Raw genomic sequence first — 20,412 nt, forward strand, 5'->3', positions numbered from 1 at the left:
ACAAGTGAGAACTCTTCCCAGGGTACCCTGGGCTGCATCTTGAAATCAGTGCCTATTTGAGGTAATCAGGTCCTCATCCAGTTCTGATCTCATGTTTTAGAGAACCTGACATCTTTTCACATGGGGCCTCATCAGAGACCAACCTGTCTCCCAGTCCTTCTGCATCTACCATTCCACGATCTTCAGGCAGTGGTAATTTTGCTCAGGTACTCATGGATCAGAGCACGGATTCCTGGAGTCAGGCAGACCTGGGTTCACATCCTGGCTCCTCTCCTTACTAACAGATTAATATTGGGCCTCTCTAAGTTTTATTTCTCTCATCTGTAAAATGACTTTTTCTTCCCTCCTATGCTTGGATAATTTTCATTTAGTCTGCATATTATTCCAAATATTTTCTGTCTTGAATGTGCAACTGAGCTTAAAAGAGAGGAATCTGATGTCTGTTTTCTAATCCCAGAGTTATAACTCCCAGAAAGCATGGTTGCCTCATGCTAGCTCCCTATGTAGGGAAGGATCAAGGGTTATAAAGGAAGAAAACAAAAAGACAAGTTACTCCCCAGTATCTTAGCACTATATAAAGTTGTAATCAAAATTTTTGTATTTCTTATCATAAACATTTTCAATATTGCTAGTTTCCTATTCATCATTTTGCACAGCTGTACAGTTTTCCATTGAGTTGTTATACCACAGTACATTTGGTCATTCCTGAGTAAGTCCCAATGTTTCAACATGTAACATCATGAACATCTTCATATATACATCTTCCTTCCTTGAAATTATTTTCTTAGAATAAAATCTCCAAAGGGGAATTACAAGGCCAATCAGCATAAACATCTCCATTTATCTTGTTACATATTGCAAAACTGCATTCCAAAATGATTCCACAAATTCACATTGCCCTTAGTTACATTCAGCATGAATGTGCCAATTTCACTAAAACTTTTCTAGCACTGGGCATTATCATCAACATGCATATTTTAAGCATCTACTTTCTGAGACATTGTACTCGATGCTACAGGATACCAAAAGGAAGCAATCTGTGTTCCAGGGAGATTTATAATCTAGTTGAGGAAACAGATCCCAAGCATGTAATGTACACATTAATAGCAGTTGATTACAGGGTATGATGGGCTAGAGTTTGTTTTTCCACTTCCTTCATATTTTATACCTTTTGGAGGCATAGTATAAACCAAGCTGCCATAACAAAAAAGAGCTTTTCAGCTAATTTTCTTTTGTGTATTTAAGTTTTTGAATAAAAGGGTATATAGTAAAAAATATTCTGCTATGCTGGTCTTCCAGTCACCCAGTTTCCTTCCCCACAAGAAACTGATGTTATTGGTTTCTTGCATATACTGTCCAGTAATATTTTATGATACATAAACAAATGCTTATGTACAAATGTATTATTCCTCCCACTACTCCACAATTTTTACATAAGTGGTAGCATGCCAACTGTCTGTACCCGGCAACCATGTATTTGAAAGCCAAGAATTATCAGGTAGGTCAAACTGGATAGGGTGGAAAGGCTACTCCCTGCACTCAAGGAAGGGGCCATCTCTGCATATTATTCTGAACTGTGTATTGACAGGCTGAGGGGAAGATTTTTCTGGCAATGACTGGCTGCAATGCTCACCACTCTCCTGGCATAGTTAGGAGGTTACAGGGATATGAGCTGGCTGCCTGAATTCCCCAGTAGATGCCTGGGCTGATCTGTCAGTCTCTCTCCACTCTCAGCTTTGTGCCATCTAGATAGTAACCTGATTTTGGTTAAGGATATCTGGCTGGGTGATCCTGGGTGAGGCACAAAACAGCCAAATTCTACAGCTCATTTTCCAAAACTTCTTCCAGGAATAAAAGATTCTGTAAAAAGGTGAACAAGGAGAATGTGTATGATCACTTGCCAAAGGCAGGAGTACAGACTTATGCACTGAGCATGTGCTTCATCCAGAGGAAACACTCAGCAAATGCTTCTGATGGCCAGAGAAAGGAGAGGTGACCCTGGGCCACACGAGGCTGGGAAGGCTGCATCTGGAAGGGAGAACACAAAGACAGTGCTTCATTTGCATTTTAATTTGACTAGCATTATCATAAAACCATCAGCCCTACCTGTTTCAGCTTGGCAGGGCTACTTGTGCTCTGCCTTTTTAGCCCCTCTGCCATCTTTTAGTTTTATAGTTTACCTGGATGTTACTCTTTCCCTTCTCCATTTCAATATCTTTTTTTTTTTTTTTTTTTACTGGATTTCTCATAGAGAGTTCGTTCCACAATAGCTGTCCTTCTCACAGGAAAATTTAGGAATAGCTGATAAGAACATTGGAGGGGAGTGAGTCCAACTCTCTCATTTGATGGATATGGAAACTCAGGCCCAGAGAAGTCATCCAGTAGGTTAGTGGTGGTTGAACCAGGCTGGATAAACCCCCTTCCATTGGACTTTTCTTATGGAGCATCTGAGGCAAAATGTCATTCAGTCTCCTTGCTTACCAATAGACTTGGACTCAATTCGCCTTGGATAGAGGTCAGCTGATAAATTTCAGGGCTCAAATATGCTAAACTGAAATTATTTTTCTTTATTACACAGCCACCAGGATGACTAAAATTTAAAAGACTGAAAATACCAAGGAAATGGAGCAACTAGAACTTTTAAACATTGCTTGTGGGAGTGTAAATTGATCAAAACACTTTGTAAGACTGTCTAACGGTATCTACAGAAGCTCAACATACATATTCTATGACCTAGCAATTCCATTCCTAGGTATTTACCCAAGAAAATTAAGCACATATATCCACCAAAAGACAAGTACATAAATGTTCCTAGCTAAAAACTGAAAACAATGCAATGTCCATCATCAGGAGAATGGATAATTTGTGATACATTCATTCTGTGAAATAAAACAAACAAAACCCAAAAAAGAATGAACTGGTGATTCACACAATATAGATAAATCTCAAATACATTATGTTGAATGAAAGAAACCAGACACAAAGTGTACATACTGGTAGATTCCATTTACACGAAATTCAAGAATAGACAAAAACTACTCTATGGTGATTGAAGTCAGGATAGTAATTATTGGGGTGTAGGGGATGGGAGGCAAAGGTACACTGACATGAGAGAATCCGTAGGATGCTGGAAATGTTCCGGATCTTGATCTAGATAGTAATTAATTACACAGGTATAAACATGCAAAAATTCAGCTTAAGTGGAATATTTGAAATTTGCCTGGTTCCTATACATAAGTTATACTTCAATTTTTTTAAAGTGCCCTATATAGCATCTATATTGTAGTAAAAGCAATGTAATAAAAATAATTTTATCATTTCAAAAAATTATTATTTTTAAAATTCAAGGCTATCAGGGTTACCGTTTTCATTATCTCATAACAGGCAGATTGCATCACCTCCAACTGGTTTGCCTACTACCAGTTTCTCCTCACTGACAGGTTGTTTTGCCCAGCACATATTTGATTTTCCTGATCTCCTGTAACAAACTTCCTTGACTCTCATGTATCTGTGGAATATAGTACAAACACCTCATTGAAACAAAGACTTTCTTAATCCACTCCCTATCTGTCTTACCAGACCCAGAGCAAGCTCTCCCCTCCATGCCCTTAACCCCCAGTATGCAGAACATTTCATATCTCTTCATCTTTGGTCTCCTGCCCTGTGCATCCACTGCCCTACCTCCGCTTCTTCCTCTATCAAATTCCTCCTCCATTTCACTGTCCAGCTCTCAAGGATTTGCTCTCAAATATCTGCCACTGGTTCCTACAGCCCTTAGCTCCTACCTGCCTGCCTCTTTCTGAGCTCAGTATATTCCCCATATTAAAACCCTCTATATTTTATATGACCTACCCCCTGAGCTAAATGTTTTCTGAGAACTGGCATCATTTCATCTCTGGATCCCTGGGCTCAGAACTTTGCTAAATAAATGGGTGCTAACAGAACTGAATAATAAGGTTCATTTTTGTCCCAGATTTCTGGTTTTCATAGTAATGTTGCTTCCTATTAAATTCTTCACTGAAAGCAGACTTGGAGATGAAAGTGGATACAGACGAGATAGTTTAAATTAGACATAAATTAGTGTTGTCTATAGTTTGGGTTTCCTTTTCAAAGGAGACAAGTCTCTTGTGCTGTCCCATAGAATAGCTATTAATTTGTGACTAAATTAATTAGAAGTAAGTGAAACAAAAAATTCAGTTTCTCAGTTTCTTTAGCCACATTTCACGTACTCAGAAGCCCCATATGGCTAGTGGCTACCGTCATGGACAGCGCAGAATGGAGTATTTCCATCATCGTATGAAGTTCTATGGAATAGCGCTGGAAATCTCTGGCCTTTACGCTTACTCTCCCCTCTTAGAACACTCTTCCATTCTCTCCCACACCGCTTCCCCTATAACCATCATCATCCTTATTATGTCTGTAATTGCTTGCGTCTTTTAATAGACTACGGGTTCCAGGACGGCAGGTGCTGTGTCTTACTCCTGAAGCTCTGGTGCTTAGCTTTGAAGCCTGGGCACACAGCAGGTGCTCAGTAAATGTTGAATTAATGAATGACAAATGGGAGGAACCTTCCAGATACACCAATCCAAGCCCGTTCTCCATGCTGATCGGTTCCTCATCAGTCTCCAGCGTTTTTTAATTTTTACGCTTATTTTTAACCGTCCTCCAGAAGAGAGGTAACTGCACAGCACCTGTCGACTCCAGAGGCGGCAGCAGCAAGCAGGGGCGTCACACGCTCCTGGGCCCGCCCCCTCCCGCCTCCGCCCCGCCCCGCCCCGCCCCGCCCCGCCCCCACCCGGCTCGCCCTGAAGCCCGGAGCCCGCGCCGCTGCCTCCTTTGCTCGCCACTGCGCAGGCGCGTCCCGCGAGCGTGGGTCGTATAGAGGCTGCGGGCTGCAGGCACTCCGGAGCGAGGTGGTCTTGCGGCCTGTGTTCGGCCAGCTCCAGCCGCGCACGACCTGCCTGAGGCAGCGAGCCTAGTTTCCCCGCGCCCTGGGCAGTGTGGTCATGGAGAATCAGGTGCTGACGCCGCACGTCTACTGGGCTCAGCGGCACCGCGAGCTGTATCTGCGCGTGGAGCTGAGTGACGTGCAGGTAAAGGCAGGGCGGCGGGACGTGCGCGGGTCTCGGCTCCTGGGAACCGCTGGGACCCCAGTCCCCTTTGTCCGGGTGCGTACCGGCGAGCCAGTAGCGCGCCAACGGGATCCAGGACTCGGTGCGCTCTCGGCGTCCAGGCCCGAGCAAAAGCTGGCCCACATGGAGGCAGAACCTGGGCGCGACCCCCTGAAGGCTTCAGGTACCTCGGGTGCTGCGTGAGCCCCGCGCGGGCCTCGGAGGCTACTCCGGGCCTCCTCTTCGTTCGCAGTCTGCGGCCTGGTGGAGCCCAAGCCTGGCCCGGAAGGCCTGGCCGTCGGAGTTCGTGTTTGCCGAAGCTCTTCGAGGCGTGGGATGTCTTTGGGTCCGGGGTGCAGTGTGACAGTGGCTTGCCGGGCCGTGGCTGGACGTCTAGCGCTGGCCAGAGAGGTCTAGCGGGTCCCCTCGGACCTTCACGAGGCCCGCCGCTGCCTTGGAGGGGTCACACCCACCTCCCAACCATTAAGTGATGGAAATAGTTCTTGTTAATTTTAGTTCTAAAGTCCATAAGACCCCGAAGAAGTGATTTCCCCCCCCCACCCTGTTCTGAAGACTGTGAGCTCAGGTTTGCTGAGTTGCATAGATAACTACAAAATTAAGTTATGTTGAGTATTTATGCTTGATCTCATTGGCCCTCATGAGAACAAGCTGAGGCCTCCTAAATGGTGGAGCTCTCAGGACCTGTGTACCCCTTTGTCTTGGTCCAAACCATCCAGGATTTCCGTTTTTGAGGAACTGGAGTTTTCAGTCTGGAATGTTCTTTCTACATTCTTACTCCCTACTCTCCTTGACATTTATGGCACTTTGTAACCTCCTTCACTCCCCTTAACTCTCTCTGCCTCGGAGTCAGGCGTTTATGTTGGGATCTGTCAGCCCATCTGGTATATACTGTCTTGCAAGGTGTAGGTGCTCTTTGAGTGTGGACTTGAATTTGTTGAACTTAATCTTTTCTTCTGGAATATAAACTTGTTTTCCCATTGAAACTTAAGACAATACTGACCAGAATGCCTTTAAATAGCCTGTGTCATTTAATGTGTTAAACCAGGCTGAATTACACTTTTGTGTCAGAGGATGTATAAATGTTCTTTGCTGTGTCCCTCTACTCTGCTCCACGGTGTTTTAATAAAAAAGGAAAAAACAAAATCTTTGTAGATGGGGATCAAAGTGTCCTTCTAGAGAGGACTCTAACATCAGTCAATAAGAAAAGTACAGAACTTGTGTCATGGCAATCTCTCTTAAGTATTCAGTTAAACATTGTGTAGACCAATTTAATAAACTCAGGCCCTCTCTAGTTGTAATAAGGATGTAATATTCTGGGATGCTTTTGAAGCTACAAACAGAAAAGTTGTTTTTAGGGGAAGTGGGGTGGCGTTGGTGGAAAAAAATGGAAATTAGTTGGGCAAATGAAAGAATGCATCATACTTAAATTTTTCCTGAAAGATCTAAACCTTTTAGTTAAGAAACATGAACACATGTGTTAATCATATTTGGTATATTTTAAAACATAAAAGTATGTGATTGGAATATATTATAGTTAAAGAAATGTAACGGTGGAGGGAAAAATGGAATTTTCTTTTGGAGAGAGAAATCCTTTTTTTATTCTTTGGGAAAAAATAAATCTTTTTCCCCAATTGAGTTTTTGGTTTTTCTCGGATTTCCCATCTGTAATTCTGAGGCATCCATTTCAACTACCATTAGTTTTAAAGTAACATGTTAATACCATTCATAAAAGAAACCCCCTACCATGTGTGAAATACTACAGATTTATAAAAATGAGTCAGACAGACTCAGCTTTCCAACGGCATTCTATCTAGGAGGAAGCATATTATACACTAACAAAAAGTTTTGTGCATGAGTATGTTTATTTGTAGAGTCGGAGTTGAATACTGGACCAGGTCCCTGGTGTTAAAGGAATTTGGTACCTCTCTTTTCGTTAGTTAGAGGTGACTTCCAGGAATAAGGTGAAGTATTCTTGTCAAACTGAGACTGGGAGAACTTGCCAGAAAGAGGACGGCATAGACTTTCAGATTGTCCAACTTGTTGTACGTGTCAATGCCCTACAGCCAAAGAGTTCCAGGAACACACCTCTAGTTAAACAAGTTGTGTTTAGTGCTCATATCAGCAAGGGAGAGCATACTCCATGGGTTTGCTCAAAATTGATTATAGAATTTGGACTTTGGTGATTGGGGGACAGACTAAGGAAGCAAGGATTCACTTTAGAAAGTCAGAAAGCGGGCAATTCTATGGTTGGGTATCTGACTAAATCTTATATATAGGAAAGAGAGACCAGAACAAGAATAAAACTAATTGGTAGAGAAGTGGCAGTCACTTATTTTGGCCAAGAGAGGAAGGGTGTCTCGTATTTTGTGAGTGGCATTGTGGCCATGTTTTTATCTGTGCTTACACAAAATTATGAAATGGCCTTTGCCTCATTTTATCAAGGTATTCTGTGAGATTGTTTATGTCCAATAAATAACAGAATAACGTGTTCTAGCTGGGAGTGCCAGGCCAGCTTTTGAATGTCAGGAGCTGCTCCTTTTAAAAAATTTTCCAATTAATTGTTCTCAGGGCCTATGAAACTGGTGATTCTGGCTTGGGATGAAGCAATTCGTTTACTTGTTTAATGAAAACCGTTTGTGGAGCACCTACTTTTGTCTCCCCTTAAGCTAGGTACTGGGTTGTTGGACAGCTCTCTATCCTCCCCTGCTCTTTGAAGCATATGTGTAAATGAATTTTGATGCTGAATTCCAGTTTGGGGGCATCAGCCCTGCTCCTTTCCCTTTCTGAGACACAGAGAACCATCAGGTTTTCACATCTCTACTCTGTCTTTGGAGCTGCAGACAGTGGGGCTAGGGCAGGGTTACTTTCAGAATAGAGTTTGTTTTCAGGATAAGCATGAAGGACAGGCTTGTGCCAACAACCATAGTTGTTAAAGCATTTGTTCATTTATCAAGGTTTTTGTTTGTTTCAGTTATATGAGGGCAGTGTGCATAGCTCTGTTTCGGAGCTGTTTGAAAGATACTGTTTTTGACCTTACCTAATAGAGAGTCTGGTGGAAAGAGTGGTAACTGAAGGCATGAGATTGGGTCCTTGCTCTTCCACTTAATATCTGGTGTCCGTGGATTATTCACCTAACCTTTATGAGCCTGTGTCTTTTCATGCAAATAAATGTGAATAATAACACCTAATTCACAGGGTTGTTTTGAGGCTTAAATTGGATAATGGATTTGAAAGTGCTTTGTGAATTCTAGTGTGCTATTCAAGTGTAAGGGATTATTGTGATACTAAACCTTAGATGAGAGAGAAGCACAAAGAGCAATAGAACAGAATAGAGGCTGTTAGCAGATTTATCCATATATGAAAACTTATTGAACAACAGTGGTGGCTTTACAAATTAATAGGGGAAAGGATGAACCATTCAGGAGATTGTAGTGGGACAACTGGTAATCTAAATGGCAAAAAGATAAAGTAAGATCTTGCCTTATGCTGTACACGAAAGTCAATTTCAGGTGGGCTAATGAACTAAATGCATAAAGCAAAACTACTAAAAGAAAATATAGGAGACTGTCTTTATGATACTGGAACAGGGAAGAATGTGTTAAGACACAAAAACATAAACCCTAAAAAAAAAAGATGACAGATTTAAGACAAGCTTGAGGCAGATATTTGTGGCACATACTACTGAGCTCTTCCTTATATGCCCAAGGAGACAGTATGTTCATTACGGCAAAAAAAAATTGAAAACAACCTCAGTACTTATCAACAGGAGAATGGATAAACTGGTATATTTATACAACAGCACACTGTACAACAGCTAAAATAAATGAAACAGAACCAGCTGTATCTATGGATAAAGTTAAGAAATATATCAAATAAAAAGCAAGGGGCTTCCCTGGTGGCGCAGTGGTTGAGAGTCCGCCTGCTGATGCAGGGGACACGGGTGCGTGCCCTGGTCCGGGAAGATCCCACATGCCGCGGAGCGGCTGGGCCCGTGAGCCATGGCCGCTGAGCCTGCGCGTCTGGAGCCTGTGCTCTGCAAAGGGAGAGGCCACAACAGTGAGAGGCCCACGTACAGCAAAAGAAAAAAAAAAAAAAGCAAGTTGAAGAATTATATATATTCATATTATATATATATATGAAACCACTTATGTAACATGTAAAATAAAAGTTTATATTGTAATGAATACCCAACATGTTGTACATGAGTAAAGAAATACAGTGGGAATGATAAACTCCAATTCTAGAATAGTGGTTGGGCTTCCCTGGTGGTGCAGTGGTTAAGAATCCGCCTGCCAATGCAGGGGACATGGGCTTAAGTCCTGGGCCGGGAAGATCTCACATGCCGCGGAGTAACTAAGCCCGCGCACCATAACTACTGAAGCCCATGCACCTAGAGCCCGTGCTCCGCAACAAGAGAAGCCACCTCAATGAGAAGCCCGTGCACCGTAATGAAGAGTAGCCCCTGCTTGCTGCTATTAGAGAAAGCCTGTGCGCAGCAACAAAGACCCAACGCAGCCAAAAATAAATTAATAAATTAGAAAAAATCATAAAATCTATCATTTTATCTGTATAATCTCACTCTTGTACACATAAATATGAAAATATAAGCAGAAAAATTGGTGGAGGTATTCTAAACCATCGTCATATTTCAGAATCCACTCTTTTTTTTTAATGTTTATTTTGGCTGTGCCAGGTCTTAGTTGTGGCATGCAGGATCTTCGTTGGCGGCATGTGGGATCTTCAGTTGCGGCATGCGGACTTCTTAGTTGTGGCATGCATGAGGTATCTAGTTCCCCAGCCAGGGATCAAACCTGGGCCCCCTGCGTTGGGAGCTCAGAGTCTTACCCACTGGACCACCAGGGAAGTCCCAGAATCCAGTCTTATGAATCACATTTCTACTCAGAGATGTCACTGTCCATGTTTTTCCATATAGTATCATCCTCTGTGCCATTAAGAGCAGTAAATGCAGCATCTCTGAAAGAACGCTCTACTGTTATCTCGTTTTTTGTTCAAGCCATCCATACCTATTTATAAGTTTTGATGCTGGCACATTCCTGAGACACAAACCAGGAGTCATACTACTTCCTGAAATGGCTTTTAAGTGGTTTGACTGAAATATTGAGTTGCAGCTGTGTAGTCATGCCATCTGGAATAACAGCCAAGCTCCCATATGCTAGACAGTGACAACCATGTCATGGTTGCTACTTTGCCCAAGCAAGTGTAAGGTGCTGCTGTCAATTTTAATAAGTATCCTGATTTTAGAGATATTAAATGTGAGAAAAATGTACATTTTAGAATTAATGAGATATTAATTTCATTTTGGAGTTGTCAGTTGATAAGTTTTAGTATTTAAAACCCCTGAGGCAGGATGAGATCACCAGGAAGAGAGTATGGATCAGAGATTACCAAATCAATGCCCAAAACGTGTCATGGTTAGGAGCCTGGGGCTGTTTGCCTTGGTTTGAATCTTGGTTTTGCCCCTTGCTGATTTTGTAATCTAAACTAGGTACATAATCTCTGTACACCTCCGTTTCTTTGTATGTAAAATTGTTGTGTAAATAGTACCTATTTTATAGGGTTTTTGTATGTGTGTGTGATAGTAATGTGGAATACTTTGAAAAATAATTGGCATATAGTGAGTGTTCAGTGAATGTTAGTGAAATGAGCTGGGTGAGGAAAGTGGCTAATTGGAGAGGATAGGGCTCATATTAAGGGGGTAGCTATTGTCATTCAAGAATGCAGATCTGAGGTTGGCATCTAATTCTTCTAATTTTTGAAGAAGAAGCTGAAAATCCAGATTTTTTTAAAATGAAAAAACCTCATAGTTTTATACTTATTCAACAAATATATAAATGCTTACTGTGTGCTTGGTAGTCTTCTAGACTCTGGGACTTGGGCATGAGCACGGCAGACAAGGTCCCTGCTCTCATGAAGTTTATATACTGAGTGGCGGTGGCAGTGGAGGAAGACTGGCAATAGAAGCAGATAAATTCATCAGATAGTTTCAGATAACCATGAATGTTATGAAGAAAGTAAAGCAAGAAAAAAAATATGAGAAGGAATCACGAGAACTATTTCAGATTGGGTAGTCAGGGAAGGTCTCTTGGAGGAGGTGACATTTGAGCAGATATCTAAATGTTAAGAAGCCGTGCAAAATTATGGGGACTGAATATTATAGGGAGAGGGAACAGCTACTGCAAAATTCCAAGGTGCAAAGTACTTTGTGGTGAATTAAAATTAATAAATAAAAAATATTCTCTGTAGGCCATATAAAATATTGTGGGTTCAGTTTGGCCCAAGATGCCAATTTATATCAGAAAACTTATAGATATTAAAAACTGATAGAGAGGGACTTCCCTGGCGGTCCAGTGGGTTAGACTCTGCGCTCCCAATGCAGGGGGCCTGGGTTCGATCCCTGGTCAGGGAACTAGATACCACATGCATGCTGCAGCTAAGAAGTCTGCATGCTGCAACAAAGAGTCCACATGCCACAGTGAAGATCCTGCATGCCGCAACTAAGACCCAGTGCAGCCTAAATAAAAACAAAAAAACCCCAAAAACTGATAGAGATGAGAAGCAGCCCAGGACTGCGTCCTGAGACACTTAAACATTTAGAAGTTGAGCCGAGCAGAAAGCACCAGCAGAGGAGATTGAGAAGGAGTAGCCTATGAGGCATTAAATCCAATGCAGTGTCCTGTAGTGTCCTCGAAGCCAGGAAAGAGGGATATTTCAGTGGGGTGTGGTCTGCTCTGTCCAGTGCTGCTTAGAGGTTGAATAAGACGAGATTGTGTGTCTATTGGATTTGGCAGTGTGGAGGTTATTGATGATCTTGGTAATAATAGTTTCAGTGGAGTGGTGTGGATGGAGGCTAGATCAGAGTAGATTTCAGAGTATTTGTGGTAGGGAAGAACAGATGATTGTAGCTAACTTTTTTTTTTTTTTTTTGTGGGACCCAGGCCTCTCACTGTTGTGGCCTCTCCCGTTGCGGAGCACAGGCTCCGGAGCACAGGCTCAGCGGTCATGGCTCATGGGCCCAGCCGCTCCGCGGCATGTGGGATCTTCCTGGACTGGGGCACGCACCCGTGTCCCCTGCATCGGCAGGTAGACTCTCAACCACTGCACCACCACCCAATTATAGATAACTTTTAAAGAAGTTTTTCTTGGTGGAGGGAAGGGATGAGCAAAGAAATCAGTGGTCTTGGAGTTCAGAGAATAGATCACTGTGGCCAAGTATGTGGACCTTGAGCTGTGTTTTTAAGTATAAGTAGAATTTGGATCCAAAAAGGAGATTAAAGAGAATGTGTACTGTCATATACACCCAAAAAGAATGAGTGAAAAAAAAAAAAAAGAAGAAGGAGTAAGATCTCTATGAACTGGTAAGGATTGATTTAGGTGAAAAAAGCAAGGTGCCTAAGAATGTATATTCTGTGCTATCTTTTGTGTAGAAAGAAGGGGAAATAAGAATGTCTGAATATATTTATTTATTTTCCCAAACATATACACACACAGAGGAAAGATAAACCAGGTGCCCCTGAAGTGGTTACGTACGGGTGGTGAGTGGGAATGTGGTGGAGGGGGATGGGTTTGGAAATAGGACTTCTGAAGATACCTGTCTGTAAAGTTTGACTTTTGAATGATGTAAATGTTTTACATATTAAAAACTAAAATTCAATAAAAAAGGATAAAATGAAAAATCTTGAAACTAAATACAATCAAAAGGACCTAACTATATATCAAATTGATAACATAACCATACAGATAAATAACTTAGTACAAGTAACATTTGAACACAGTACTCTGGTTCTTTAGTAGATATACTCTAAGGACAAAAAGAACTGCAAATAAATATTGTACTTTATAGGTTTTTTTGTTAGTAAAAATATTGATGTAATTCTGAAACCTTTAGGATCAAAGAAGTAAGTGTGTTAATGTTATTAGGAACCAAGATATTCACCATAAGGAAATACAAATATTAAATAACAAGATAAGGAGAAGCCCTATAATGTAATTTTTTTTTTTTTTTTTTTGGCTGCACCATGCGGCATGTGGGATCTTAGTTCTCCGACCAGGGATCGAACCTGTGTCCCTGGCGTTGGAAGCACGGAGTCTTAACCGCTGGACCGCCAGGGAAGTCCCATAATTTTGAATTGGGCATTTCGTTATGACAACATGATTTTTTAAAGTCCTAGCTAGACACTGAAGATGAGCACTGAGTATAGCTCAATGTGCCCAGATCATGGCTTCTAAATTACCATTCCGCAGTAGAGGAACTATGAGGCCCCTTGAAGAAACGGCCAATTATTCCAGGTCTGTGCCAGAGAAAGTACAACATCCTCAAAGCCTACAAGGTCATATCAGAATAATACAGGAGCTGGTTTGAAGGGATTTCAAATTTTTGACAATTTGTGACCAAATTTGTAAGAATTTGAACACCAAAAAGAATAAGAATAATATTGGATTTTGGCAGAGTGGATCAAAAAGGAAATCCACAAGTCCATAATGATAGTCAAAAAGAAATAAAGAAGACCAGTTTGGGGGCTGAGAGAGGGGGGCAGGAGGTGGGTGTGGTTATAAAAGGGCACCATAAGGGATCTGGAACTGTTCAGTATCTTGACTGTGATGTTGAGTAGATGAATGTATACGTGTAATAAAATTGTATAGAATTTACACACACAAATGAATACAAGTCAAACTGGGAAAATTCAAACAAGATAGGTTGACTGTATCAATGTCAATATCCTGATTGTGATATTATACTATAGTTTTGTAAAATGTTACCATTGCGGGAAAGTGGGCAAAGAGGACAAGGAATCTCCTGGTATTCTTTCTTTCTTTTTTTTCACTGAAATGTATTCCTTAACTATTACCACCTTTGGAGAAGCTGGACCTGACATGCCCAGTGTACTGCTGGGTAGGAGTTAGCATCTGAAATCTGGCTCACAGAATGCTTTGTGAAATCCAGGCCCTGTGCTGTGGCTCGATGCTTAAACCTTGGTTTCACACATCTGTGTCTGAGGAGAATAAACTGGGCCCCCCAAACTCCTTTTTTCCTTCCAAGTGATTTAAGATATGGGGAACACAGAGTGGGGCAAGAAGTGACCTAGGTAGGAAGTGTACCACCAAGACTTGCCAGAACTCTAGCTTTCATGATAATATTCATACCAAAACCCTGTTTCCCTTATAGAGGAACCATGCCCCTGAAAGTGTAGCCTGTTTTGATGAGGTTCCGTAATTCCATCTTCCTGGCACAGAGAAGATCATCTAGATTGTTAGCCCCTTTGGGTAAGCTTCTCAGCCTGAAGTCTGTACTGTCACCTGGGAAGTTCTTAACCTAAAGCTTGGCTCAAATGCTCCCCCAACCCAGCCTTCATGCTCCCCCTTTTCCTAATGCTCTTGGCTATGAATAGAGCATCTAGGCTCCCACTGCCTTTTAGTATAAACCACCCCCTTCACCTTCTGTCTGTCTTGTTGGTTTCCTTTGATGCATGATGGAACACAGCCAGTGGAGCCTACCGGAGAAAAATAAATGAACTAGCTATGGCACTGGAAACAGGCTGCTTCTTGCTTATAATTTTGAGCTGGGAGTTAGGAGATAAACTGTTTCTCATCCGCTGAAAAAAGAGTTCAGTTGTTTCACTTTAAATTATGCTGCTAAAAGGCATGTAGCGACTTCTGGGAATAAATGAACAATTTGGAGAATTTCCATCTCTTCTAGTCTTGGTTTGGATAGGGGTTAAGAGTGTGGAGCCTGAGGCTGAGGCACTGCATGTTTCATTTTCATCCAACCGCCTGTAATCCGCAGCCCTTGCCTTAACCTGTAGGAATTAATTTATTTTTCATGTTGCAGCATGGGTCTCACTCCTTGGTGAGGCTCTCCCCAGCCATTCTATTCCCATTGTGCTCTCTTCTTAATGACTGTAACACTTAACTGCTTTTTACTACTCTTTTGGTCTTGAGCATATGTTACTTGATACTATATCGTTTCTTCTCACAGGAAATGACTCATCTGTTCTACTAGATTCTCTGCCTCCACAGCTGAGGGACTGAGTCTTAGAGATCTGTGTATTCCTCCGTAGCACCTCACACGGCACCATGTACCATTTACCATGAGCACAATGGACTGACTCAGTATCTGATTGTTCTGCACAGCAGAGCAGTTTAGGGTCCTTCTTGCAGGAGCCTGCAATCTCAGATGGGTACAGATAGACATAGAGAAACCCTGCACAGAGATGTGGATAAATGACCAAATATATTCTCTGGGGGAAGCACAGGGCAGGAGGTTGAGTGCCCAAGAAGGCAGATGGATGGAGGGAAGTAAGCCCCTGGTTTTAATTCCATTTTTCTCATTAAAATGCCCTTCTTGCATCCTTGGTCTCTTTCTACAGAATCCTGCCATCAGCATCACTGAAAATGTGCTGCATTTCAAAGGTCAGTATCCGGGCAAATGTTCTCAGTCCTCTACACAGTTAAAGAGACATAGTGGTGGTTGCTTTTTATTTTTATCTGTTTATTTTATTCACTTTCTGTTGATGCTCACCACTCTGATACTTGTGGGATAAGCTAGAATGTTTTGAGATGTATGATTAGAAAAGTCAATAATTTGTTTAATATCCTGTTTTCCCCTGGGAGAGGCAGTAGATATAGAGAAAAGGTATCATGGGCTAGAAAATAGATTTATATCTTCTAGCTCTAAATCTGTGACCACCTCGGACAACTTATTCACTTCTCTGGACCTATAAAATGAGGGTGTTGGGTTATAATCAGTGTTTCTCAAACTTGAGGATCCATGGACACCTGAACACACATCCACAGGATCCTCCAGGGCCATAGACCCTAGATTAAGATACGTGTTATGGATTAAATATGGTCACTCTAAGTGATATTTAGCTCCATTGCAGCTGTGAACACAGTTGCAAACACTGAACTCCTGTGGTAGTACTTGATTATAAGGTGGCCATCTAGATGACCCAGAATATGCCTCTTTTTAAAAATATAACAAAACTCCCCAAATAGAAAATTTCTTAATGAGACTTTGTGGCTCCCTGATATATGTACAGACCAGTTTAATAAGCACTGCACTCTCGATGACATCTAAAAGCTTTCCAGCTCTTGACAGTCTTTGATTCTGTGAATCTGCCTTCTTCTCCTTCCTCCTCAGTTCACCAGCAAACTTTCTGCTGTGCCTAAGAGGGTAGGTCTGGATTCATTGTTACCCAGTAGGGTAACAGTGATAATAGGGTGGGATTCTCCCTGCTCTCTCTCTGTTCTGGTTCCTTGGAATGTCATTAGTACGTGACTGCGATTATGGGAGATTGAAGAGTTTCTGCTTTACATGAGACTCCATCTACCTTAATATACTTGCCTGAAAGCATAACCTGGCTTTTGAATCTCCTTTTCCAGGTGAGAGCAATGGTGGTAGCAGCTCAGATTTTGAGGGGGAATAAAAGGATAAAAGTGTATCTTGCCGCACATGAAGCTTACAGACTGTCCTACCTTAAGGAATTTATGGTCTTAGAGAACGATAGCCACCTGTAGCACGTATTAGGCAAGTCATACCACATATGGCCAGATGAAGAAAGATAATCGCAGGAGGGAACCAAGTGAGAGAGTTAGAGGACAGGGATGTCCCGCAGTCACTGGCTCCTAGGCACAGCACCTGCTTGCTTTGGGGAAAGGAGCCATGTCAAGGCACAGGGATGGCATGATGGTCACCCTGAGGACTTCCCTCCGACTTCCGTTTGTCCTCTCAGGAATGAGCTGAGAAAATGTTATTTTTCTTTTTTGTTCCATTTGGGATGTGCTAAAGGAACAGTCAGCTGCTCCATCGTCTACCCCTGGTTGGAAGGTGTTAAATTTACAGCTTTCTTTGAGACAGTCCAGCATTTCTATGTATCCTGTGGCTTTCCTTAACCGCAGTCAAGATAATACACCTACTTGATTTTTCTCTGCTGTGGATTCAGAGCCAAAGTAAATGTGAAAGTTAAATTTATATCTATGTGTTACCTTGGGCTTTGCTTTCTGTGTTCTTTTTCCTGCCTGTTATTTGTACTGGGCATCACTGAGGCCGCATTCGAAGATTAAGTAAATACTCTGGAACTGCTCACCAGAAAGACATAAGGAGATAAACTTTTGTCCAGGATTTAGCTTATCTAGCTGTTGAGTAGCTCTGCTCACAAGCCCCCACTCATTTGCAGGACCCATTAATATTTGCATACCCCTGAAAGAACTGCACTAAGCTAACATTTGAATGGCCTCGCTCTGCACAAGTTCACAGTAACCCACATTTCTTTCTTTATAGCTCAGGGGCATGGTGCCAAAGGAGACAATGTTTATGAATTTCACCTGGAGTTCTTAGACCTTGTGAAGCCAGAGGTATGTTCTTTCCTTCCTCACTTCCCTGTCCATTTTAAGAAATAAATACTCGTAGTTTTGTGAAATGGGGAGCAAAGATTGTGGGGAAGAAGAAGATAAACCAAAGTAGAATATACTTTTGTTTGGAATAGAGCCCAGGTTTTAGCTTCAGAGGAAGAGGAAAGTTGGAGAACCTGAGTCGGATCTGGGCTCTGCCATTTATTAGTGGCGTGAATAATTCTCCTCACTTCTTTGAGTTTCAGTTTCCTCATGTGTTACGTGAAGGATTGGGTTAAGTGATCTCTATGGTTCTTTCCAGCTCTGAGATTCTTAATAGTCAGCAGTGGTTTAAGGGGTAGAGAATCTGTCTGGGGCTTGCTTTGGAGGCAAAGGGAGAGGCCATATAGAAGAATAATGAGCTGGAACAGCCCCTAAGAATTTGAGTTTAGTTGAGAAGACTCTGTAGTGAAAGATTCCCTGTGAAAAAGTTGTAACTGATACAGTACAGTTCTGGCCTTGAGGCAGGCCTTTCTAAAACAATGCCAGAAACCATTGACCATTTGAATTGAGTCATCTTCATGGGAGGAAAATTTGGAAGGTAATGGTGCACTTGAGAAGGTGATTGGATGTAGTGCCTTGCATGATGTAGATCTGGTAGGACGTTCATGCCAGTTTCTGCTAGGATAACCAAGAACTATCTGCCTTTCTTATCTTGCTTTCCTCCTGTGTCATTCATGGGGGGAACCAGAGAAAGACTTGGCTGTTTTTACCAGTTCTTCCTTGTACCAGCCTTGGTCTAGATGTTCTTTTTGCTTCAGGACTTTTAGGAACAAAGAAGGAAGGGGAGTAAGTATACAGTGCAGCTTCTCTGTATGGCCACAGTGGTTTGTACAGTTACAGGGGAAGGAGCGGGGGATGTGGGAGGGCATTCTCACGTTCTTGCTTTCTCTCCTAGCTGGTTTACAAACTGACCCAGAGGCAGGTGAACATCACGGTACAGAAGAAGGTGAGCCAGTGGTGGGAGAGACTCACCAAGCAGGAGAAGCGCCCACTGTTTTTGGCCCCTGACTTTGATCGTTGGCTGGACGAGTCTGATGCTGAAATGGAGCTCAGAGCCAAGGTCAGTAAGGACCTTAGGATCTAGACAGAAGTCATGAGGAACCCAAGTTATTTGGGCCACCTCAGATATCTATCAGAATCTGATAGACTAAGGAAAAAGTTATAAATTCCCTGAAAGACCTGGAGATGTGGTTTTATAGAAGTACTGGTCATGTATTTTGTAGACTGTCCCTCAATTGGGATTTGTTTGACGTTTTTCTCATGATTAGCCTAGGGCGATGGGTTTTGGGGAGGAAGCCCACAGAGGTAAAGTGCCATTCTTATCATGTCATATCAAGAATAGGTACTATCAATATGACCTATCAGTGTTGATATTAATCTTGATCATCTGGTTGAGGTAATTTTTGGCAGGTTTCTCCACTGTAAGGTTTCTCTACTGTAATGTTACTCCTCTTCTTCCTTTACTGTTCTCCTTGGAAGGAAGTCACTATGCATAGTCCACGCTTAAGGAGTCAGGAGTTATACTTCACATTCTTGGGGTGGAGTGTCTGTATACTTTATTTGGAATTCTTCTGCATAGGAGATTTTTCTGTTCTCTCTCATTTATTTCTGTTCTCTCTCATTTATTTCTTCAGTCATTTATTTATATCAGTATGGACTCATGAATATTTGTTTTATAGTTTGGGTTATAATCCAATACTATGTTGTTTATTTTGTTGCTCAAATTGGTCTAGCTTTGGCCACTGGAAGCTCTTGCAGTTGGCTCTTGTGTCCCTTTGACACAGCTCCATCATCATGGGCCTTTTTTTTTTTTCCCCTAAAGAAATGAATCCTTAATTTCTGGCACTATAAGCTGCGCCAGGTTTATCTCGTATATTCCCTGCTCTGTTCTTTTTTATTGGAGAATGGTAGTGGAAACCAAGATCTGGGTGCTAGGTGCGCTCATTGCCTCTGGGGTGTCATTGCTTTTAGGCCCTCTCAGCTGATAAAACAAGGAAATCTATGTGTGTATACTAGCCCATGCATATACACTTATCTATAAATATTTCCATATAAATCTATCTATATCTATATTAACCTAGTGTAAGTTCACACTGATGTTGGAGATGTGATTTTAGCTTCTGGAAAATTATATTATAGAGGTCTTAAAGATAAAATAGCAATCTATTTCCCACCTTAAATTTCTATTTTGTTTCTCCAGCCATAACAAATTTTCTGGATGTCTTTTCCAGCTCCAGGATTTTAAGGCTGCCCACTTTGTAGTTTGGAAGCCAGCTGATTGGTTTAATTCTGTGAGCATTGGAGGGGCATTCTGTGATACCAGTGCTACCCAGTCAGGAGTCAGGCTTTTTGGCACCATGAGCTAGGACATTTTCCCCAAGGAAGCAAGGAGGTGGCTTTGAGGGAGCCAAATCACTTATCCAGCATGTGGACTTCTGCAAGCATCTGGGAATTTTAACTTGTGTTCTTTTTTTTTAAATTTATTTTTTATTGAAGTATAGTTGAAATACAATGTTGTGTTAATTACTGCTATATAGTAAAGTGACTCAGTTATACATATATATATTCTTTTTCATATTCCTTTCCAGTATGGTTTATCACAGGATATTGAATGTAGTTCCCTGTGCTATACTGTAGTCTAACTTGTGTTCTTGGAAAACTTCTGTCTGAATTCTAGGAAGAAGAACGCCTAAATAAACTCAGAATTGAAAGCCAAGGCTCCCCTGAAAGTAAGTTGCCCCTGCTGTTGTGGTAGTTACCAGTTAACTTGTGACAGAGATGGGGGTATAGATGAGTGTGATATGACAGGAGTGCTCGCATTGTGTAGGGGAGTTTATGAGAAATCCTTAAGGTCCAGTGCTTAAGCTGT

At 41.8% G+C, this 20,412-nt stretch overlaps 1 protein-coding gene across 1 annotated transcript in view; it reads left to right on the top strand.

Annotated features, from left to right (window-relative positions):
- Positions 1 to 4,861: 4,861 nt before the first annotated feature.
- HACD3 (3-hydroxyacyl-CoA dehydratase 3) overlaps positions 4,862 to 20,412 on the top strand; it is a 32,671-nt gene continuing 17,120 nt past the window's right edge. Inside the window, exons 1-5 of the mRNA XM_082649722.1 lie at positions 4,862 to 5,093; positions 15,518 to 15,560; positions 17,431 to 17,504; positions 18,439 to 18,603; positions 20,221 to 20,272. Of these exons, the coding sequence (XP_082505848.1) occupies positions 5,007 to 5,093; positions 15,518 to 15,560; positions 17,431 to 17,504; positions 18,439 to 18,603; positions 20,221 to 20,272 (421 nt within the window). The 5' untranslated portion in view covers positions 4,862 to 5,006. The remainder of the gene's footprint in view (positions 5,094 to 15,517; positions 15,561 to 17,430; positions 17,505 to 18,438; positions 18,604 to 20,220; positions 20,273 to 20,412) is intronic.

Source organism: Grampus griseus (genome assembly GCF_964374135.1).
Source record: "Grampus griseus genome assembly, chromosome: 2".
Classification (NCBI taxonomy): Eukaryota; Metazoa; Chordata; class Mammalia; order Artiodactyla; family Delphinidae; genus Grampus; species Grampus griseus.